Below are 25,049 nucleotides of genomic sequence, written 5' to 3' on the forward strand. Positions count from 1 at the left end.
AAGACTGTTGCGCTCCATACGGTTTCTGTATTCATAACTATCAGTGTTAATAAAAATCCACATGGAGATGGTGAAGATAAGAAATTACAGGTATATAATTAAGGCAAGATTCAATTTAGCAACTGAAGAAAGAATTAGAAAATAAAGCCACAATGTACTTGCTCCAAAGTTCCAGTCTTTTTTAATTTATTTTTTTCCCTGCTCACAGGGCATGCTTTCTGGAAATTCACAGGTGAATCTGGGACAAGTTAAAAACAGCTTTTAAAAATGGGGCCTTCCAAAAAAAAACTTCAGAAGCACTAAAAGAGCTGTACTAGTACCTTTTACTTTCTAATCACACAAGGGAAAAATCTTTCAGCTTTTAAAACTCAGTTATGTTTTGTACACGGACTCTATGGTGGAGGGTGGTGGGGAGAAGCAACAGCAGTGATATTGGCCTGTTGTGTAATGAGCTCTTCCTCTGCTGACAAGCAGAGGAATAACCTCCTTTAAGAGCATCTCTTTTGAAATATTCTTCCAGTGCCTGCTGTCTTTTTTTGTTTCTCTTATCAGGAATAGAGTCACAATGTCCCCTGCAAAAAATCATTATCAGCACCTTGCAGGAATTGTTACAGCTATCTATGAAAGGTTCCATAGGGGCAGTGAGAGCAGTGTGAAGGACAGACAGGCAGATGTGACAATTCTTCAGGGGATGTGGAAAATAATACCTCCACTGTAGAGAAATACTAGAAAATACATTATGTTAGGGAAAAGGGAATTAAATATTTATAGAGGGAAACAAGTCCAAGGCGGGGCAAGGGAGCATATTTACACTGCCCACACTGTGCTTCCCTGCATAATCAGGGCACCTATGACATAGGTGTATTTAATGAAGCAGTTCTTTCCAGTTACAGTGTTCCAGAGTGATAAAAAGCTCTTAAAAGGTAATGCAGTTATGGAACCAAGGCTGATATATATCACCAATATGCCTTCCATGTAGTTTAATATGCTTGATTTAGTATTGGTCATACATGAGCATCAATAAATAAATAAATAAATCCCACTATTTAGTCTTATTCAGTAAACTAGGGCAAAGTATATTAAAGTTTAAAAGATACTGAAGCAAATTTTAAAAAGCCCAACAGAGAACACAGAAATACACATTTTAGGCAAAACTAACAGTGTCTTGCAAGATACAGTTAAAACATCTAGTGATGTTTTTTATCAACCACAATACCACATGTGCAACACCAAAATGACTGCATCATAAACCACAATAACTACATTGTATCACTACAACTGAGTTAAATTTTCTGTAAGTATGTAGCTGTTTCTGCACATTATCATGTCAGCATTTAAGTGTAACTCAATTTCCTGTAATAAAGTGCACATAGAAGCTAATACATATCTTATTGAATTGCATCTTAAACCCACAGATTACCTCAGTTTGCTCTGCCTCTATGTCAACCAAATGCGTAAACACAAGAGATTCACATCCTAGCTTTGGTGCCAACATACAAACCTCAAAACAAATTTAGTGTTTTCTGTCTTGCCAGCTCCTGATTCTCCAGAGACTATGATGGATTGACTCATCTTAAGCACTTTCATGTCACGGAATGCTTTATCAGCTTAAAAAAAAAGAATATGGTTAACATGACAAAAATTAATACTCAGCAGAATTGCAAGGATAATGTTAAGATACAATGCAAAAATTAAAGTGTAACATTTGCAGGAATAGAAACTAAATCTTTACAACTGAATGCATTACAGTTTATTAAATTCTGTTTCCCTTTAATTTATACTACAGTTGTAATTCTTCCAACACTGACATGTAAGAACTCAAAATCTTGAAAACAAAGGCCCACTCAACCATATCTGGAATAAAATAAAACAAAATCAACCATCTAGAATGAAATCTTTTTAATTAAATGGATTTACAAAATAGTAATCAATGTTAATTTTATTTATTTTTAAAAGGGAAACTTTCAGTTGTACTTCGCAACAAGTAACATCTGAGAAAACTTCGAAAAACTCTCTTGTTATGCAACAGATACTAAAACCCCAGCTAATTATATTTTTGATTTCAAAATAAAATACAAAACAATGAGAAGGCTTTTAACATGTCAAACTTGATCATAGCTTCCAATTATTTATTTTCAAAAGTGACCGAAATCAGATGTAAGCCATAAATAACATTTCAATGCACTTTCAGTCTGTAACACAAGCATATAAAAGGAAACAATGTATGTGCTCATGCAATGTAATAGAAGGCAAAGAAAACTGTTACACTGAAAGACAGTGCCAACCATTATTACACCTTTTTCACCTATAAAATTTGAATTTTTTTATTTCTAAGGGGTTTTTTAATGGTTGAAAATCATATTTAAACTGCTTAGACTTAAAACACTGGAAGTGCAAAATAATCCTAACAGTGTTGACAATTTACAGATGTAGTTGTTTCAGGTGGCAATTTACAGATAACTCTGAAGTATTCAGTGATTGTTTTTTAAGAGAGAAATACAGGTTCAGTACCTACCAATTGCAAAAACGTGTGGTGGCAATGTTCCCAGCGATCTACCCTGGTATTTTTTAATAGTATCTGAAGAATAAAACTTCGGTATATCAAAGTATGGATTCACTGCAATAAGGATGTTGGCTACATAGGTCTGCAAAGAAAACAATGAACAGCAAATTACTAGGCAGTATCCAAGCAAGTGGTTAACAGCAATTGTCTGTTACTATTGCGGGCAATAGCCTCCTTTAAACAATTGCATTTATGATTCTCTCCAGCTAATGCAAATATAAGACAGGATACATTTTTAGAGTTCCTTTAATTATCTTCTCAGCATTTCTGTGAAATTATCCTGGGAAAATTTCCTAACCATCAAGCTGTGGAGTATTGTCCTCAATGTGACCTTTCTCCCAATCTCCTTTTAAGTTATTTCCTATTGTCTGCATTACTGGATCAAGGATGGGACGTCAAAACCTCCTGCTCAAAAGTGAATAAACTAAGCTCATGGATAGCATAACACACTGTCCTCCAGTGAGGAGGATAGCTTTTCAATATCTAATGGAAGCAACTCAGCAGGAAGGACTGACAGGATCCTCCTGCCTGGGATTGCATTCAAGCCAGGCAATAAAAGCATTCAACCAAGAGAAAATTAGCTATAGCTGCTTCCACAGAGAAATACAGAATGCAAATGTTCTCTCACTGAGAAGATATTTGAGAAGAATCTCAGACAAAGGCTGCTTTTTACCTTTCCATAGAACAAGGAAGACTGAAAAGAGGGTTTTTTTAAATGTTTCTGAAAGAAACTGTCATAGCTTGGTCATAATTGCCAGGTTACATACAGGGGAGAAGAGGGGTCAGAATCAAATTTAAAATCAGATTTGCAGGAAAAGATCTGAAGAAAATGAGAAAAAGACCTGAAAAAAACCCTTCAGCTTGAATAACTTATTTGCTTTGTTGTCACTGAGAATGTCCCTAGAAAACTGAAATTTGGACACTATTGTGTGATACATTAATAGCAGGCTGGACCACACAATATATGACATTTCTTAGATAGTTCTGTTTTCAGCAATTATCCCATTGAAGGAAATCTTTTCTTCAAGAGTTGCAAGTACTAGTATTAATTTTCCTTTTAATAACAAGATAAATATTGTTAAACAGGATTTTAAAAAAGGCATAAAACAGTTTAAAAGGGAAATGTAGCTAAATTATAAACTGAAAAAAAAGAGGTTTTGGTTTTTTGGGTTTGTTTTTTTTTCTTCAGAAAATACACATGTTCTGGACAACATATTAGTAATACCTGTTTACACTGAAGAAAGGCTTTATGTAAAAAAAATACTATCCTACCCCATGATCTGTTCATATTCAGAATTTTAATTCCTTGGGGGGTTTTATTGTTTGGTTGGGTTTCTTTAAAGATTATTTTTTCCAGAACAGCATTCAAATGGCCATTTTTATTTATTTATTTTAAAGCTGGTGCTTGATCTTGAGCCATAAAAAATTTAAAGCTATGTAAATTAACTGCAACAGAAGAAAACAATTATACTTTCTTTTTACATTTACATAAAAGTGTTTAGCTAAATTAATTTTACAACATAGGCTAAAAGAAAAGTTGATTATTTTAACACAGACACTTAAAAATATGTAGAACTGTTCTGTATTATCCCTAGCCAGCTTTCTATAGGAAAAAAAATAAGAAAGAAAGAAAACTCTTATCTTCTGTTTCACAGCTGTCAGTGTCTTGGCAGATGGCAAGGACAAAATGTAATTTAGTCAGAATTCATTAAGTACAATTAGGCAATTTGATAGCAATATAAAAGATTAAGATGGACATCTGAGCTAGGAGGTGTCAAAGACAGCACCTGTTTGCTTCGTTCAAAAATAATGAAGATAGAAAACCATCTTTGTTAACAGTGAAATAAGTTACCTGTAGGAACATTTGTGATAGAAAGCTGTGCTATGGTTGCACACAGTCATGTAGAGAAAGACCTATTGCTCTGCCTGCTAAAAATCAGATAGGATTCTGATCTAAAAGTATAATGTAAGGAAAAAAAGGCAAAAAAAGGCCTACAACCTTGACCTTTCCATGGTAGCAGTTCTGCTATAGGAAAAAAAAAAACCAGAAGTGGAAACACTTGGTGAATTTTTAAAGGACATCTCTATTAGACTGGTGGTCATGACACACAATACTTACATAAATTCTGTCCTTACTGTACCGAACTTTGATATTGTGAAGGAGAGTGGCTTCATTCAAATACATCAGGGAACCTGCAAGTAAAAAACCATCACATACCATTAAGAGCTCAGGACTACCTTTAAGTACAGACAAAAAACTAAATCTTGAATTAAGGAGAATTTTCTTCTCCTCTCTTTGCTTACAGTTTAATCCTATCATTTCTTTACAACTGAATGCATTGCGGCATTCAATTGTAAAGAAATGATAGGATTGAGGCAGGAGTACTGACTCAATATACATTTTAAAAACCACAGACCTGCTCTTGACTGTACAATTGGAGTTACAGAAAGCTGCTGAACAAAGAGTCGGACTGCAGGAGCCACAAATAAAGGCTCTGCTCAGTGTAAGCTCCTTTAATCAGTCAGTCAAACATGGTGTGTCTGCCTTCGCACCAGCCTCTAAGCACAGAAACTGGTGCCTACCAAAATCCCTTCCAATGACTGTTTCCTTCCTTCCAGCACCCCTATCCAATCTCAGCCACACTGTCCCCAGGGTAACACCACACAACTGACATTTGGAGTAACAGCTGGCTCCTGGTGATTTTTGAATTGATGAATATAAACATCTAATCTGGATCTGGAAGCAGCAACAGCAGCATCACAACACCAGGCACTAACCCAGACTTCCCTGCTTCAATTCTGAATTTTATGAGTACTGGGCCTCCTCAGAGAAACCATTTGGAGGGAAAAAAATTCTAACACATCAAAACCTATCTGTATTTTTCTACTTTGTTCTTTAACATAAAACACTTGACCCTGAGATTATCTCAGTTGGTTACAGCATGGTGCTACTAAGACCAATGTTGTGGGTTTGATCTCTGTATGGGCTATTATTCATTTAAGAGCTGGACTCAGTGATCATTATGGGTCCTTTCCAGAGCAGAACATTCTGTGAATCTGGAACTGGTGAAATGTTACACGGTGGTGGCACCCCCAGAAAGCTTCAGACTGTATGGGTTCACATTCTGGCAAAGCTGGTCCTAGTTTTCAGCTATAAAGCACTGGAAAGTGTCAGCAGCCTTAATTACAGAGGTAATTTCCAGTTCCCACTGTAACACTTAAAAATATTATCCCTAAACCAAATGAGGGCATTAACTCATTACACAGCCTCCATTTTCAAATATGCTCAATCCTTTTTATCTCGCTGCTTAAAATCAAATGTACAACACTATGTTGCGTAGTGACAACTGACAGACTGCCACGCTGATACACCTTACGTGAGTAATACAGTATAAAAACTTGTATACATCCAACTACTGTGGATGGAGTAAGCACTGCATTGTTAATGTCTTTTCTTTTTAAAGAAAGACTGGACATGGCACTTAATGCCACAGTGTAGTTGACACAGTGGTGTTAGGTCAGAGGTTGGACTCAGTGATCTCAGAGGTCTTTTCCAACCTAGTTGGTACTGTGATTCTGTAATAGTAACCGCTACCTTGCACCTCACACAAGGGTCACACACACACCTCATCTATAATGACCAACAAAGTTGTTTTATGTTGAACTGACACCCTCTCTCAAGGGCTGCAGCAGCAAAAAAGTAGTCTAACTTATTTACACAAATGTGCAAAAAAGGCTGCCAGTTTGTATGACCTAAAGTCAGCCTCCCCAGCCATCTTGCCCTGAAGTTCAGTAAGCAGCTCTTAACATCTCTTTCAACACTCCTCCTGCTGAACCAAAATATACTGGCAAAGGAAAATGGGAGCTTCTCAAAAACATCTGTGGTTTTTTTCTTTTACCCTTCCTCCTGCAGTGGACTGAGGAGTGGCTACTTACCTGCACTAGACTGGCCTGAAGCAAAGTCAGGTTCACCAGCCAATTGCACCCTCCCTTTGGCTTGCATAGCTCTGCTGAATAACAGCCCTTCCCTCCACTACATGATTAAATACAGCTTTGTTTCAAATATCTGGAATAGTCACAATTCTCAAAGGACTTCACAGCTTCTGGTTTGTTCAGAAGAAACCACCTTCCTCCACAAAATCCCTTGCACTCATATTCCTGTGTTGGCAGAGGCATACAAGACACGCTTTAGCTTTACCCTAAGTAAACTCTCCCTTTGGATCATAACAGCCTTGAAATCGTGGCTGTGCACAATTCCTTCACGGAACAGCAGGCTTGCCCCCACCACCCCAGTTCCTCCTCTGCCACCATAGCAGACACACATTCCCCCACAACCCCACAGTCACTGGTAGCTGTGGCAACTGAGCACAGATACTCGGGACTGCACAGCAGGACTCGCCTTCCCCTCCCCAGGCATTCTCAGTTCACATGGCTGAGAAAATGGGATTGGGACCACAAATTGCAGATCTGCCTTCATCTCTTTTATTGAGGTCATCCCAAGAGAAAGAGACATTAAAAGGAAATGGGTCAGAAACAGAAACTGCTGCTTGCTCTAATGAAAGTTGGAAGTCTCCTGCCCCTGTATGTGCCTGGGAGGGGACAGCATGGTAAAAAATTAGCAAACTTGAATTTGAAGTCATTTAGTCATTCTCACCTCATTATTGAGATGAGAAACTATTACATAGTAATTGTCTATCAACACCCTTGACCATATCTTTGTAGGAACCTCTCAGAGTTTGCAATATTTTAAAGGAAGCAGTTAATCATCAACTTTTTATTAGGTTACTTATCTAAAAAGCAAATGACCCCAGACTTCATTGTGTCCCCAGTGCTCTCACTGCAATTAAAGCAGCAATACCTGCAGACTCAGTAGGGAGCTTGCTCCCCAAGAGAATGCCATCACCTCAAGACATGCAAACTAAGGCTTATGTCAGCACATTCAAAATTCATCTTCTTTAGAATATATCCTTTAGAAGAGGGATCCATATCCAAAGGCAAAGGAAGTCACTGGAGAGAGAGAATTCTGAATATTCATACGGCTCATGTCTAAATATAATCATTGCATACATATATGGTGCATTTAGTTGTCCATATATTTACTTACATGCAAACAAAGTTCACATAAGTGAAATGAGGTTCTAAAAACTAGGAAATGTTAATGCCAACTTTACTCACAGTGGATCTCCACATACCACGAAGCAGGGTTTCTATTGAAAATTATTTTATTATGTATTTTCAAGGCTCTGTATCTGTAGAACTGGGGGTTTTTTAACAGTCTTATCCAGTCCCTGTCCTTATATCCACCTTTCTGGATTTTTTAAAACGGTATTATAAGCACTGAATATAGTTTTTTTTTCTTTAAAATCAATGATACCCAACACAAATACTCTCTGACAGAGAAGGAAATTGAATTTGGGATTCACACATCCTGCAAATGAACTGCAACCTGTGAGCAGCAAGTTAGAATATGTTAGGAAAGTTAAAATAACGTTTGATACAGAAAGGATTATTGAACAAAGTATTTTTAAGTTTTATCTTCTCAAGAAGCCAAATAAGATATCTTCTCTGACTAACTTAATTGAATAGTATTCTGTTGGAACCTTAAATTATTTCAATAATCTCATTCCAGATTTCAATTCCCTGACTAGGACACAGAGGTGTCAGGATGTCTCAGCAAAATCACTGGGACGAATGCACAGAATAAGTAAATTTCCCTAACAGTCACCACGTACAGAGCAAATGGATAACAGCTTTGAAAAGTTTGAACCCACATTTTATTGCAAAAATATAAGCAGCTAAAAGCAAGGCTACCCGCTTGGTTCTAACGACACTGCACCATCTAAGTCAGATCGTAAGACTCAGATCTCATCTTTTTGTTTCTTATGGAGAAACAGTAACAGCTGCATTTCCTGTCATGGGATGCAAATATTCTAGGACAGGAATTGAGGTTACATCACCTAGACCAGACCTCTAGCCTCTATTTTATATAAAGAACAATAGAAGATATTTTTGCCCACTATTTACAAAGTCTTGAGTATTTTCACCAAGCAGTAAACACTATAAGAAATGTTTAAAAGTCTTGCCTTCATGAGTATTCAAGACAGGAGAGGCTCTGTGATTTGCTCATTGAGTGCAGCAACAGCAAAATATTTAAGAGCTGTCTAAAAGCTGATAACAGCACTTACTCAGCTTTCTCAGTATTCTCTCCCCTCTCCCCAGATTTGACAACTGTTTCCATCCACCTAACTATAAAATATTGAACAAAATAAAAGTCCTACAGATACACAGTGATGTTTATTACACAAGCTCACCTCAAAACTCCTTCTCCACCAGCACTCCTGTAACCAATTCAAGCCTATCTATTTTGAGTGGTCCTGATAGGTCCAGATTCCCATCCCCGGCTTTGGGAAATAAACTTTGTTGTTGTTGTTCCCATTACCCCTACTTCCACAGGAATGCTAATCTGAGAAATTCCTTAAATGTAGGAAAATGCCATACAAATACAAGTGCTGATAAAGACACTGAATCTTTTGCCACACTATAAAAAGTACAGTTACACCCATAATGCTGAATGGAGTACTTCTGAAGTCAAGCAACAGTTCTGTATGGGAGTTACATAACCAGCCATTGCTCTGAAGTGTTCAAATGAAAACTAAACCCTACAATAAAGTATATTTTAAACGGGAATCCTTTGAGAAGTTTAAAGGACTAGCAAAGGTCATAAATAAATTCGAACAAAGACGACAAGAAAGAAACAGGAAGCTTGTAAGGAAACAATATTCATTTCATTGCAGATATTTTTTTCAAATGTGTAATTTATTTTCAATTCATAACTTACAGTTATCTTCCACATCCTTTTTGCTATCTTCCTCTGCAGGAAACACTTGATTGATAGCTGCCTGGAAAGTCTGTTAGGTAAGAAACATTAACATTGTCAGAATTCCATAAATAGAAATACAGTTCAAAGACATCTCATGCAATCAATACAAGTGAGTGCACTGTAACTGTGCATGACTTCAAATGAAGTCACCAGTTTTATACTTCAGAACTGGAAATTTTACTGAGTTACTAGATGCAGACAAAAAGCTGCAGCATTTACATAACTACACTACATTATAAAAATTAATTCACTGTAATGCATATTTTAGTGCAATAATATTTGATTCTCAGGTCAAAAACTGCATGTCATACTGTGCAATACAAAAAATATGACTTAAAAAAGTACTGCAAAGATAACAGCATTATAAATGACACACAATTTCCGCAGTTTTGCAAAATAGAAAGAATAAAATGCAAATCATTAGTTCAGTCAAAGGACTGCGCTGTGATTATGATATGTTGTTTTAAAATATTCCTACTTAAAATATTAATGGTCAATACATAACATCCTCTGTATCACCAAATACTGTAGCTTTGGTTGTTGTTTATTGGGTTTTTTTCTTCAATAAATCAATACTGAAGTAAAACAAGACCTTCCTTCAACCTTTGTATTCCAGTTATACAAAACAACCATTTATCAAGTGTTCACATCCAACTGGAAAAATTCATAACAAAAGCAACTTTGTTTCTTTTTCATCTCCAGAAATCATAATTTTTATTGCTGTAGAAAGAAAGGAAAAACATCCAAGCACACATGCATTACAGCATCTGAACAAAAATAACTATAGTACAGAGGAGTTTTATATATTTTTTTTTTGTTTAGTGTAGTAACAGCTTGTTTGAGCTAGCAATGAATAAACAAAACCCCTGTTGTACCAATTAAACATGACAGCCACCATGCCACTGCAGGCACAGGCTCCTTTTCCCCATGGAAATGGAGACAAGAAGTCTAGTCTAAAATTTGAAAAGGCAACCAACTGAATCTAAAGAATAAACTTAATAAACAAACATGTTTGCTTGTTTAACGTTGTACACAGCAAGGTAGTCCCATGAGAAACATCTCACAGGGAAACTTAGGAGAAAGACAGCAACTTGTTTCATATTTGCTTGAGCACAACAGTATGAGAGGTCCTGGGGCTTACACCATCATTAACAGCCACAAATTCCCACTCTCTTTGAAGTGGGAAGGGTTAAAAATGTCTCAGAGCAGAACTAATTGCTGCTAGATGGAAAACATTAAATCTACAATATCCCTTCCCTACCAAGTTATCATAAAGTATGCAATCTGTAGCCATAATAAAATATATTTTGTCATCCCCTTATCATGATCTAATGCAGAAAAATATGTACAAGATGTTTTCCTAAGGGAAACAAAGCTGCTTGATAACGTTGGAACATCTGAAAATCCATCACACCATCTTCCTCCAAAATATCCTTTCTCAGAGTTTGTGAGGGCCATGGAAGCCTTCACTGTCTTTAATGACCTCAGAAAGATGTCTGCTGCTATTCAGAGTTTTAGCAAGGCAGAGATTCACCACCCCCCTCCCTCCCTGTCACAGTATTACCGTATATTATCATCATCATTTTCTCTACAAGTTTGTCAACAGTAAAGGTAAATCTTGTTTGGTGAAGATGAATTTGAATGCAACAGTTCCCCATGTAACCCATTCCCTGTGCATGAAACAGTGGGAGAGTTTAAAAATAATATGACCTGTTTCACAAAAATGTAACTTCACTTCTTGTTCTTGTCTGCTGATGTGTAAACCCATTAACCACTAACAAAGACAGGAGAGAATGAATACAATTCCCAGCTACTCTGTGAGACTCTTCATAAACTTCTGGTATTTTAACATTTCTGGAGCTAAAGTCAGCCATACTAGAACTATCCCAGAAGAGGAAGGGCTTCTTCAATGTCTTCACCACAGCCTTCTGATTCAAGATAAATTTAAAGAAAAAAAAAAAAAAAAGAATTCAGAGAATTCATGCTGTACCATCTCCTATCTGAAAGCTAATGTTTTTTGTGTTGGACTGTTTTAGATAAGAACACAGGTATCATTTCAACTATGTGAACAAAAAAAAAAAATCACTGCTTTATGTCACAGTCAGAATACTGCTTTATGTAAAGTAAGATACTTGTTATATAGGTAATTATGATAGCTAGATGTGCAGAGCTCAGAGTATTCAAATCCAGTATTTTAAAGAGAAAATGAGCAAGGTATCCTAGATCTATCAATAAGAAAATATCCACAGAAATTTACTATATTGTCCCATTTTTTATTTCTTAAACAATTATTTTAAGGAAAAAACACTTTAGATACTTGAGGGAAGACTTTTGCATTAATCATAGTTTAGGACAAGTTTGTTCTAAAGAAGTGGAGAATGTTTTAATCTTATGAGACAATAAAGTGGTCTTAGGAAGCAAAACAATGTTTAGGGCATTCTGAAGTGGTTTTTTGTATCTTTGTAATGAAGCAACCTTTGAAATCCAATGGCAATCTTAACTATTCTCCCAGAAACTAGATGAGTGAAAAAAGATATCTTTCCATTCAAGCATGATCTTTCTACCATGTAATCTAATAGGTGTAACCATGCCTTCCTTTATACCTTCCAGATACAGACAGGAGACATCCCTACTCTCAGCTGTACTTCACAAACCAACCCACAGCAGTACAAACTGTGTGTAAGACAGACAAGGGCATATCTCACTTATGCAAGGAAGTTGCACTTGCTGTTTTAAAAAAAAAAAAAAAACCAAACAAAACCACCTTAGCTTGAAGCATTGAACTTTGAACATTCTGATCCTTACTTTCAAAGTACATTTATTCCTTTATACTTAGCTGGGAAAAATACCTTTCTGGTTATTCACAGCATACCAGAGCAGGTGGCCCATAAAGCCTTCCATGATCCTTCAGAACTGGCACAGGGCCATAAGGTGTTTTTCAGTCGATGGCAGGAATAGTGTCAGAGAGTGCCCACAGCACCTCACACCTTCCCAATGACTGCCAGAAACTCATGACTGCTGATGCTCTAAGAAGTGCCTGCCCCCTACTCCTCAGTGCCCCAAGGCATGAGTGTCCACAATGGCCTCTCAGGGTCCAAGCCCTTCCAGCGTATCTCTTCCTAATCGCTTTATTTACATTTGCTACCTCCAGTAAAAGAGTAAATTCCCCATTTGGCAATTTCACTGTCATCTACCTGCTCCTTGTTTTAGCCTCAAAGAACAAAAAGATATATGCAACAAGATCCAAGATTAGGAATCCCAGTACATTCAGAGAAGAACGCTTTAAGGAGAAATGAAAGTGTAATACCAGTTGAGTTTAACAGGTGGTTCCCTTTCTACATGCCTCCTTCCTTGTACCACCAGCATGTGACTGCTGGTGGGCCATGGGCCAGGACTGCCAGCTCTGGTACCACCAGTCCAGTTTGGAGCCCATTCTCAGGGCAGCTCCAGCTCTAGGTGGGACCATGCTCATTAGCAAAGTACTCTCCAGTTTCTCTGGCTTTTTTTCCAGCCCTGGCATTTATAAGCCTTGCAAGCCAATGATCTACTTGTTGAGAAGAGGTTCCCATCACGTAACACATGCATCCTCTGTTCCAGTAAAATGCTCCTGTGGCTCGCAGTACTGTTCTTTGTGCAGGGCAGGCTGGGTGACTCAGATCCTCACCTCCCTTAGACACACAGCCTCTGCACAGAACTGTAAACACTTGGGGGTGGGCTGTGGTGCCCAAAACTGCTACTCCCGGGTGTAAGTGAATTAGTGTGTTGGACCTGCACAGAGTCTGGACTGGGTAACTTGGTTTCATGAGGTGAAGTAATCTGCCACCAAAATGGCCTCAGCTCCTCTGCCCCGCTTCCACTGCTTGCTGCCATCCTGAAAACTTTCCACTTCTTCAAGTTGGATCTGTTCCCTGACCTCACTTGGGGTGTCAGGCACACCTGGGCGGGCAGAGCTGGGAGGGTGCCACTCTGCAGTTCCAGAGCTGGCTACAGGTGGGGATGGGAGGGAGGGGTTTAAGACACGGTGAAACTGCTGCCTTGCAGCATATACTGCACTTACTGACAACAGTGTCATAAAGGTAATAATCAAACTCATGCATCCACATTTCCTTTTCAGACTGTGACCTCTGGTAAGATACCAGTGCCTACAGAGAATACATATGACACGGTAATGACCCAGATTAAAAAATAATAATAAGTTACACTGCCCGGATATGTTTACAAGATCAGGTTACTCCTGTCCGCCCTGTAATTATCATGGGCAACTCTGGAGCTGCTGGCTCATGCATTCTTGCTGAAGAGCACTTCTGAACTACCATTTTAAGAAAACAAAGTGATAATGAGTATTAATGCTGACTACTTCAAATGAATGGCCTAAATGCACAAGGATAGAGTCATCTTAAAAAGTCAAAAAGCAATGAGAAATGTTTCCCTAAAAAGAAATCAATGACACCTTGAAAAGAGTGAGAAGGTAATTAAGAAAACCTTTTACTTCACCTTCATTAATATAAGGTTAATTAATTAAGTTTAATAGTTAAAAATATAGGACCATAATCTCTACAGCACTTAGACTGTGAAGTGTTTGTTCCCTTAGATGAATGAACATTAGGGTCTTAATTGATCTGCTTAATTCAAAACAGCCAACACCAGAATAACAAACTCTCCAGACAAAAGAGATTTTTTTGTTGCTGTTGAAAAAACCATGAAACAAACTATTTGTATTTAGGATCATTTTTTGTTGTTTTGTTGGGTTTTTTAAATTACATATGGTCCCTGAAAGGAGCACATATTAGAAATAAATAGTAACTCAGAAATATCCTTATTATTGTTTCTCTTTCAGTGTTTCTCTTTTGCTCTTTATGGCATCAGGACCATTGGGGAATATAAACAGAAACAGCAGTGGGGGTGAAATTTATTTAAGTCATTTTAATATTATCCACAGTTTTGGAATATTTAATGTCCTTGTCTGAATAATCTTGCTCCTCCTCAAACTGACAAATGAATGCTACTACTAAATCTATAGACTTTATCTCTCTCAGTCAAAAATCAGATGGTACACTTACTTTGTATTTCAAAGGAAAGCAAAATCAATTCCCTCTCAAAGATACACAAAAAAGAAAGCCTATAAACATTCTCCCAAAAGGAAGGATTGCTGCATAACCTTTTGACCTGTGACAAGGCATTCCTCCTACTGCTGACATAGAAAAAGAAGTTACAAAACACATTGTTGTCTTTTTCACATCCTTGAATTTAAACAAAAACCAAACCTATTAGAAAGGGCATAAAAAATATATCCAAAAAGACCAAAATCACAACTTCTAAGGCAGTGATAATCTTATTCTAGCTAGTACAACCCAGGAATGCGACCATTTGAATTAGGATAATTGATAGCGACAAGGAGCTTCCTGTAAAAACTGACATTTACTTACAACATACTGAGTCTGAAAGATGTCATGATAAATCAAGCCATTGGAACACATTAATTAGGATGAATTAAGTCTTCATTTCAAAAGTTACATTTATTTTGACTTTAATTAGATGTAGCAATTCCATAGGACCTTTGTTTGACATCATATTACTTCTCAAGGTACTTGAGTTAAGAGGATTCATCTCTCAGTCTTCATCAGTCTAATGGTATCTAATCTTAGCAAGGGCCCAGCACACCCTGTAGGACCCTTCCTATGAATGTAAGAAAAAAGAGAGAAGCTAATCTCAAGAGCAGGCTCTTAATCAGTGTCTAATTGAGAAAAATAAAGCATTCAGTACTGAATCAAATGACTACGGAGATTCAAACCTCCACTCTTTCATGGGTACCTGCTCAATGCACATGCAGAAAACTGACTAAGTATGCACTTCTCGTCAGTGTAAGCAGTCCATTGCAGTACAAGCTAAAGCTGAACAAAGATCCTTAGCTAAACTTAGAACAGAAAACTGATTTTCCACTCATTCAGGCTGTGTGCAGTTGAAGATAGTGGCAAAGACCTGGCCTACATGTAAGGTCAGTGGTTTCTTGTATGTTTTTTTCTCTTTTCCTTTGTTTGTGAGACACTTACCTTGCCTTTCTGATTCAAAGGCTCAATAGTTAAGTTGTCAGGGCCAATGTCCACAATCATCCCCATCTGAAACCCATCAGTTGGGTGTGGAGCCCAAACGGGCTTCCCGTCTTCCATTGTGGGATCTATCCAGTATTTCCTATAAGGAAAAAATAAAACTAAAATTAATCAAAACACTTTGTATACAAACTGAATAAACCATCAGGATTTACTACACAGACTTCAGTTTATTATGTTTATTTATACTATTCAGTATGAAAGGAGACAGCTGCTGCAGACTGGAGCCAGCCTTTCTCCAATTCGCTTAGCCCACAGAGGACACCCCTTGGACTTCAGCATGGAGAAGATTGAAGACCAGAACAATTTTTTTGTGGGATCCACACACTGCTCCCTGAAGCTCTTTATCCAGCTTCCCTAACTTGTGAACCAAGAAGGGAGTCTATCTCATGATCAAATTAGAAGTGCAAGATAGATTCAAAGCCAAGACTATACTAGGAGTGTGTATATACACATATATGGATACATATGGAAAGACACACACATATATCCGTATGTGCATGCAATGGGTCATATGACTAATGGATACTTGTCTGTACTTGATCAGGTGTACAAATATTTGTATTTTTGCTACAGCACATGTTGAGGCATGTGAGCAGAAATCCAGTCTCTTGGCATTTGAGACAATTGAATGTGTTCACTCTTTTTGTGTGACTGAGCATATGGCTTTCAAATAACCCACAAATATATTTAGTCTTAATTTATCATCTTGTAAGTCTTTTAAAGGCTGACCCTCCTGATACTGAAACATTAGAGGTCTTCCTCTTAAGGAACTTTATTTTCTATTAAAAAGTGACATGAAAATTGTTTTGAAAAATTTTTGATCTGCAAGTGAAAAAGATGTAAAGGCCAAGATATTCAAACCTTATACTCCTCAAGTTATAAACTCCCAATTAAAAGGGAGTATTTGCACGCAATACTCACTGAGCTAACCAGGAAAGTTGCCAAGGCTGGCACACTCTGAATGGCTAATGGTGCCATTTTAAATATGCTGAATTGGTCCCTTTTTCCATGGTTTTTTGTTGTTGTTGGTTTGGTTTTGGTTTCTTTTAAACCTACTTTATAGTCCTTACCCTAATAAGAATAGAATCCACTTAGCTAAAAAGGCTCACTTCTCCTGGCTGTTCCTTACTCCCCTCCAAAACTCATTCACATACTAAACTGTCATGTTTAATGATTCCAAAATTTGTAATCTCATACCACCAAGGTGTAACTTGCCTCTCTCAGCATGAAAGAAAGAAGCCTGCCAAGCAGCAAAGAAAACACTGGCAACAAACTCCAGAAGTCTAGGGAAAGCTCAGGAAAGTGTCCCACATTTTTCTTTTCCCATATCTGAAGGAAAAAGAAGACCCAAAATTTCTCACAAACAATGAAGGCTGCAGATCCCTTTGCCATAAGCAGCAGCAAGGAAAAAGAGTGACTGGCCCACCAGAAAGCTGTACAGCTGTAAGCAGAAAAGGACATTTTTGCCCCTGAGAGGATCTGACAACACATGCTGCACATGACCTTTTTACTGCCTCCAAGGACAGGTTAGAAAAGTTTGAAGGGAAAGAAAAGGCTGGCTGCGATCTCTTTGAGAATGATGCTGGTCTTGGTTAACAGCAAGCTGTGTTATTCCTTGGAAACTTTATTGTGAAATTACAGGAAAACTTGTAATTTACTTTCCTCCCATGAACAGAACATAGTAACTTCTTTTAACTGCACACAGAAAGTTATGTTCTAAAACCTACAGTATCACATTTACTTCTATTTATTTCCAGCCTTTCGCCACAGCCCATGAACCCTACTAAACAGCATCTTCATCATGTGTTGTCATTCACTATACGATAAATCCTGTAAACAACATCTGTATTCACTCACAACTGGCTGTTGGCCATCTTTTTCTTTATTTTATGATACTGAAAAAGGAATTTTTTTTCCAGACAGACCTGACCTCTAGATTCAACTGCAATCATGGGCATAGTTGCTAAACAGCTGAGTTTATTTCTGGATATAACCAAGCCTTCATTTCTTCACAAACCTATAATTTGCTTTCAAAATGCTAGTTCAAAATAGTAGTTAAACAATATGTCACACAACCACTAAAAACAAGGCTGTCTTTTACACCCCAAGTAGCATGGTCAGGGCTCTGGACATAACCATGTTGCACAAGAAACAAGCCCTAAAATTACTGCCAAAATTTCAGCAAAAGTTAGAATCCAAGCTCCCCAGTTCATATCCAGATGCTTCTGCTTTGTTCACTGACAGTGCTTTTTGCATTCTTACATATTCTTAAGGCAACTTCATACTTTATTAATAAACTATGACTGGTGAGTGTCACAAGCTAAAAAAATCCACTTGAAGGACAGAGCAGTGATTGAATTCAGACACTACCAGGAAAAGCAAGTTTTAAAAAAAGTACCTGAGGCTTTGCAAGCATCTAAGACGCCACTGGATGAAAGCAATCTAAATACAAGTGAGTCAGTTATTAATGGGACAATTAATTTTAATAAATACAGTCTTCTGGATGAGTAGTGACATAAAACCAGTTGTAACGTTTTGGGTTTAGCACCACTCCATCTCTGTCAGCTGGGACTCTGGCAGGAAGCACATTGAAATTGGATATCGAAACCTACCAGGTATTACCTGCTCTATTATTTACACCCCCACCTGCTATATTGTGCCATTGCCTTGAGACAGATGCATGAAGCCTATTCCTGAACAAGCTCTTGAATAGGCAGTTTACAGACCAGCATTTTACAGTGAACAGAAACCATAAGTAAGAACAAACTTTTTTTCCCAATATGCATCCACCTAAATCCAATTTACATGCAGTCCACCACACTGCTAAAAGAGCACAACGTTTCTGAAAACAATGAAAGCAAAGAGACTCATGCCCAGGCTAAAAGCTCCAAGGCAACAAATTTGATAGCAACACTACCAAACACAAGGATTAACCTGAATTATGCTTCCAAAAAAGGAGACAAAAGAAGTTATCATGCACATTTGTATTTGTATATATGCACTCAACATATATTAATTGATTTTAAGTTGCTGGATCATTTTGGTCTCCACAATTAAGACATCTCCAAAATGAAGAAGAGAATTCACAAAGGTTATGTTTAGAAGTGAGAAGCCAGCTGGCCTTTTCTCTTTCTACATAGAAAAATCTCAGGAACCTAGTACTGGAGTTTTTCTCTCTGTTGAGCACGAGAATGATAGTAATAAAATAGGCCTTCGCCTGAAGCTGGTAAACTTAACAGCTATTCCTTCAAATGTCAGATTGTATTTCTTCATAATTGGTATGCAGTAATAGACCTTGCCTTAGTTATCAGTAAGGGTACTTAACACATTCAGCACTGGCTAAACACTAGAACTAGTCTTCAAACAACTTGCAAGACAAATCACTGCCTAGATTCCAGGAAAACCACCCACCAACATTTCTGTAACTTTTTTCTGCACTATTATTCCCTCTTTTGGAGAATGTTGAATGATATCTTTTTCTCAAAAAATTATCTGCATAAAACACTGAGCATAGGAAACAACTAAGAATTTCTCAGTTGAAAGTTGACACACATTCCTCCCACTTATGTTTACCTAAGTAGTACTGATTTTAAAAGAATGTAATACAACTACATTTGGGTGTTATAGACTATTCAAAAGGAAATCAAATGCTACCATCTGGTGAAAGAATTCTACAAGGGCAAAATATACTAATGCAGTTTTAAACCTGTTGCCAGAGCTCAGAAGCAGGCATTTGCTTGATCTGATCCTACTCACTATCCTATAAACAGTCTGCTATACCAAGGTACTGTGCCGATTGCTCAATTAACTAATTAAAACAAATGAAAAATTAGACTTCATTAAACAACCATCAGTAACTCACTAAAATGGCTAAGTCCAAGGAAAATAAACTAATTAGAATAGGTATAGTAGTGAATTGTCACTGTAAAACACATAGGGTTTTTTATATTAAAACCTTGCACATGTGCGTTCAAGAGCTGCTCAAAATTCTTATGATTACAGCAGGCACAGAATGCTCTGGGAAAGGTCCTATAAACATATAGAAGAGACTAGACAGAGAAAAACATTCATACATAGTGGCACCTTACTATCAGACAAATTACTTTTGCAACCCTAGTTACAAAAGTAACCCTTTTTACTGCTCAACTGAAACTTCTCCAAATCAAAGCTCATGCAGCATGCAGCACTCTACTGCAGGTGACATAGTATTTCAAATGAACTGCAGATATAGTAGAGATTTATTTTTATTTGAGCTAATTACAATACAGCTATAGCTGCATTGCTGAACTGAGTATTAAATCGATACCATTTTTATTATTTACTTTTCCAATTCACTACAAAACTCTGCTTTAGCACATTCGAGTTTATCCATGTCACACTGCAGTTTTTCATACCTAAAATAACATCAGCAAAGTAACTCTGTCAAGCACAGGCTTCTGCCAAACTGGAAAAGAAGAAATAGACTGGAATATGGCACAGGAACTTTTGAAAGTTCCTTCAAAACCAACTTGCTTCGAAAACCTTAACCCCAACTTGTTAATTGACACTACCTTTTGTAGATGCATGCATATAAAACAAAGAGTAATCAGTCCACATCTGAGGATTAGTAGATTAAAATTTCTTTTAAAGCTACCTGTTCTGATTGTTTGGGACAACTTGAGCACAGCAGCTGATGAAATTACTCTCATGGCATGCTCTTTTTTGTGTGTATTTGCAGGTATCATCATGTTTTCAATACAGAGCAGCCAGAAACTAATTTCTGTAGCATTTCCAGATGAACTACTCTTTCATATTGTATTCACTTGTATTTAACATTCACATAGGAAATACCTCCTCTGCTGTTGTGTTTACTATTCAATATGAAAAGACAAGACAGTCACTCATGCCTTAAGCAAGGGAGAAATCTTATTTTCTCTACATTAAACATGGCAATTCCCAATCAGTAAAGCACAACTACAATACCGCATATTATTTCTGAAATTGTAACTATTGTAATTATTTCTTCGCTTGTAATGTCCATGCTCCTGGAAAAACAAATTTTAAGGAGCAGAAGAAGTGGTGTGGTAGGGACAGGATTAGCCAAAGACCTGTACAGCTTCCTCTAAACCATCTCACCTCCCTGAGTGTTAACTGCTGCCTGAGCCATTTCACCCCAACTACCCTCCTAGTTTTGCTCCCTGTTCTGCCTCCTCCCCTCCAACCACCTTGAGAAGTACTGACAGAGGGCAGGAGATGGTCTGAGTAAGAACATGTAGTTTGAAAGAAAACCCCATACTACTTCATCTGCAAATATTTAAATGGCTATTGCATCAAAATAAGGTGTTAAAAAGAAAGAATTCAATTAATGGTAGGAAATTTCCCCCACAGCAACTGAATGTTTCATGTATGTTACCATCCTGAAAATGAGGTGATATAGACATTGCTCAAGAACCCTCAGTTTTGAAATACATGTGGTTTATGTTTTTTCAAATGCATTATATTGAACCAGTCAGAACTTTTGTACATCTATGCACCTTTCATATAACAAAAATGTAGCCACTAAAAAAGCACCTGTTGTAGGAAGCTTATCCAAAATAATTTGTACATCAATTGAACAGATATAAGACACTTGTAAGGCCAAGTGTCTTTCAGGTGTTTATTGAGTGCAAAATTCTCAGTATTGCACAAGAAATAAAAATGAACCTCACATGGACAAGGAAATCTGCCATTGGAGGTTACAGTGAAGCATCAAGAAATCCAGAGGAAGGAGAGTTTAGGGAATTTTAACAAACATACCAACTCTGCAGATATGGCAGAGGAAATGAGTCCACAAGAGAGGCTGTACACTGTAAAAGATCACTTGTGGCACAGCAGCAGAGGAGAAACAGCAAACATTCTCATGAACTTGATGACAAGGAGTGGAGAAGATGACAAGGAGTGGGGAAGATGGAAAATCGAATGAGACTTAACAAAAAAAGGAAGACAGCGACATATATGTCATGTTAACTGGCAAGTATTTGTCCAATTCAACCACTGTTATACAAGACTGAGATGAATTTTGTACAGCTTGTTTGTAAAATTCTACAACAGAGGTTGTGGACTTTTGACTATGACACTAAGAAATTAAAATTCAATTCATATTAGAATCAGCAAGGTCTGATGATTTCCTCTGTGATAACTGCTCTTCTGCCAGCTTTTAAAGTTACTGTTCTCTCAAGAAAATTATTCTTATTTTAGTTCCTACTAAGAAAATAGAGAGATCTTTGTCCCAATTGTTGGTCATTAAAATAATCTGAGTGGAGCTTCCTGACAAACCAAGAATTAAGTATGCCAAGGGGATCTGCATAAGCATTTTCAAGCAACAGCAATGCCTACTCCAGTAATAGCAACAAGCAGAAAGATGAAAAGTAGCAAAACACAGCATGAAATTTGAGCAGCAAAGTTAAAGAAAAAGCTCCACAGTTATTGTTTGGACACTACTTCAGAAGCATTACAAATGAGAAATGAGGAGTAGAAAAAACAAAAGAAAACTAACAAGGCCATAAAAACACTTTTGAAAGAGGTTCTTCAACTTAACTCTTTCAGGCTTTGCAAATAGTGAAACCAGCAGGCAGCAAGAGGGGAAGATATGGCATACCAAGGCCGAAGTCACCAAACAGACAAAGACATCAAAGCAAAATCAAAAGTATCTTAAGCCATCTCATAATATATAAAGAACACATAGGACGCACTCTTGCAGATCTAGCTGGAGTAGTTGAAGCAGACAAGGTGAACTCTGGAGTTAACAATCCCTATGGCAGTAGTCATGCTGTGTGACCACTAGCAGCAGTGCTCAAGCACAATGGCTTAAATCATGTTCCATAAGCAGCCTCAACAAGGTCAGGTAACTTCAAACCCCTTCAGCTAGCGTTTTAACGGTGTATTTGTTTATATCCTCACGTGCCACTTTTTCCAAGTGTAAACATGAGAAAAAACAAATCCTTCTTGAAGGTTGAGGATGACTCTCTCTAAGCCAATGAACTCTAAATTCTCCTCCGGTTATGTCATTTTTCAGCCTTCCCCACCCATTCCTCTTCTACATCTCATACTCTCCTACTGTCAAATTAGAGTGCCCTGTTTCCCCACCCAGCATGTGCTGTTGCCAAGCTATTGCTCATCTTCAGGTGACCTAATAGAAGAACTGATATGTTTATTCTCTTTTAAGCCTATGCACCCATCAGTCTCCCTTTGAGCTTCGTATACAAGGTAAAACAAAATCAACCAATTGGCCTAAGTCTACCAAATACAAGGGACCTCACCTCCAGCACAAAATGTAGAAAATCTAATTACGTAAATGAAAAAAAAAAAAAAAAAAACTAACGAAGTCCTTGATTTAATTCCAAAATACTTAAAAGGAAATGGATCACTTATCAAAAATATTGGTTATTTATCATATAAATACCAATACCTGCTCACTGCCTTCCATAAGCTGAAATGCAGAAGCTGCCCATTATGATAAGCAATCAGGACACCAGAATTTTAATCCTCCGTAGACCACCATCAATGTTGGCAAAAGCACATCTTGGTGTAGCCAGCAGGGCCTTGTACCAGTTAAAGCAAGCATATATTGCATTTTATACCAGCCTTTGTCCAGCTGATTAAAAAACAGGCTGCGGTAGACCGAATTCCAGTAATTTATTCTAACTCATATGAACACAGATAAACCCAAAAAATTTCATACCCCCCATACAAAAAAATCAGAGGAATATTCCTAACCACCAATTTAAGGGGGGAAAACACAAGCCAAAAAAAAAAAAAAAAAAAAAAAAAAAAAAAAAAAAAAAAAAAAAAAAAAAAAAAAAAAAAAAACTTTGCATGCTTTTGAATTTTTGGTAATTCACCAGCAATTCAAGAACTCTGCACAACTTAAATATTTTTTCAGAAAAATGTTTTAAGTAGAAAGTCTACAGTACCTAGTGACAATACCATCTATTCTGTACTTTTAGATGAGTGATGATAAGCCCTTGACGTTCAAGCAGCCCTACCCTTCCTGCAGAGAAAGTCAAGAGCTGAATCCTAAGTTGGAGCCTATCAGTAACTTTGTTCTCCATGGCTGCCTCTGTGAATGCTTCAGAAATACTCCAAGAGGTCCTGAGGGTGACCAACACCCTCTGACCTCTTCTCTGAGCCCGTCTTGTCAAGTTTTGAACTTCAGCTATATAACTCTCTCACTGCAGAATAATCAAATGAAACAAAGTGAATACAGAAATTAGCATGCAACCAACCTGCACTGAGGTTTATCAGTTTGATAAATACATACACATAAATAACTGAAGAGACACATTTGCCTGGTAATTTGTTTTTAAAGTCCAACAATTTTTAAAAAATTGCCAAACACTTCCTGGTACATATCAGTGAAAATGGAACTGATATTTTAGAAAAATAAGAATACATACTCAGCCAGGAGCCAAGTCAAGTCATAAACTGAGCACTGCAGATGGCAGCATCAAAGGTTGCTGGAGGGTTTGCAGGAAACCTCAGATGCTTGACCTCAGACCAGTACAAAGAGCCTGGGCTGGGAGAAGATATATTTGTACTCTCTGACTTACTAGCAGTATAACAAATAGCAACTAAATCAGATGTTTTCAAATGGTACTAACTTTCATTTGGCCACTTTATTAGAGGAGAAAATACTAGAAACTAATGACATTCAGCATCTGCAAATTAACACATAGAATCCAGGAACTCTTTATTGCCACCCATCTCTGAACAGAATCCCTAAATTGCACTTATTTACAAAAAGTATGGGTTTAGTTTATAGGCAATCAGCCAAAACACAGACAATCTACAACAGACCAGAAAATCAGGAGAAACTCTCCCTTCAGAAAGTGCAACTAAAAAAGGAAGATTCTTGTCAAAATCTACTCAAATGATGTATATAAATAAATAAATAAATAAATAAATAAATAAATAGAATCTATTGTCAAGTTCACAGATCTCACTGATAATAGTAATTCTGAGGGAGGTGAGTGAAAGCTTTCTCTTAACATAAAAGATCATAAGAGTCATTTAAGACAATTTTAACAGCAAAGACAAGAAAGCTACTCCAAGAAGTGACAAAGAACATGCTTTGTCAGCAAATCCATTTGTTTCCTTTGGAAGCTGAGTATAATGGGCCCATTACTATGAGACAAAAAAAATAGTAATTACACAAAAGATAAACACCACTTACATTATCTCAATCTCAAAAAAATAGTATCGGGAATATATGATTCAGGAATAAAATTATAAAAATACAAAAATTATTGAAGGGCTAGAACATCTCTCCTATGAAGAAAGATTTGAGGGGTGTTCAGAATAAAGAAGAGAAGGCTCTAGGAAGACCTTTTTGTGGCCTTTCCATAAATGAAGGAAGCCTGTAAGATGAAGAGAGACTTTCTGTCAAGGCCCCTAATAACAGGACAAGGGACAACAGTTTTAAACTGGAAAAGGATAGCTTCACACTAAGAGAGAAATTCTTTACAATGAGGTTTGCCTG

At 37.2% G+C, this 25,049-nt stretch overlaps 1 protein-coding gene across 4 annotated transcripts in view; it reads right to left on the reverse strand.

Annotated features, from left to right (window-relative positions):
- MYO6 (myosin VI) overlaps nucleotides 1–25,049 on the reverse strand; it is a 102,025-nt gene that overhangs the window by 57,462 nt on the left and 19,514 nt on the right. For all 4 annotated transcript variants that reach the window (XM_066179657.1, XM_066179660.1, XM_066179659.1 and 1 more), the window contains exons 2-6: nucleotides 15,494–15,632; nucleotides 9,402–9,471; nucleotides 4,683–4,756; nucleotides 2,516–2,645; nucleotides 1,502–1,607 (exon numbers count right to left, since the gene is read on the reverse strand). In XM_066179657.1, coding sequence (XP_066035754.1) covers nucleotides 1,502–1,607; nucleotides 2,516–2,645; nucleotides 4,683–4,756; nucleotides 9,402–9,471; nucleotides 15,494–15,610 — 497 coding nt within the window. In that variant the 5' untranslated portion in view covers nucleotides 15,611–15,632. The remainder of the gene's footprint in view (nucleotides 1–1,501; nucleotides 1,608–2,515; nucleotides 2,646–4,682; nucleotides 4,757–9,401; nucleotides 9,472–15,493; nucleotides 15,633–25,049) is intronic.

Source organism: Chamaea fasciata, unplaced genomic scaffold (genome assembly GCF_029207755.1).
Source record: "Chamaea fasciata isolate MVZ Bird 193981 ecotype frontalis unplaced genomic scaffold, bChaFas1.0.hap1 SCAF_3, whole genome shotgun sequence".
Classification (NCBI taxonomy): Eukaryota; Metazoa; Chordata; class Aves; order Passeriformes; family Sylviidae; genus Chamaea; species Chamaea fasciata.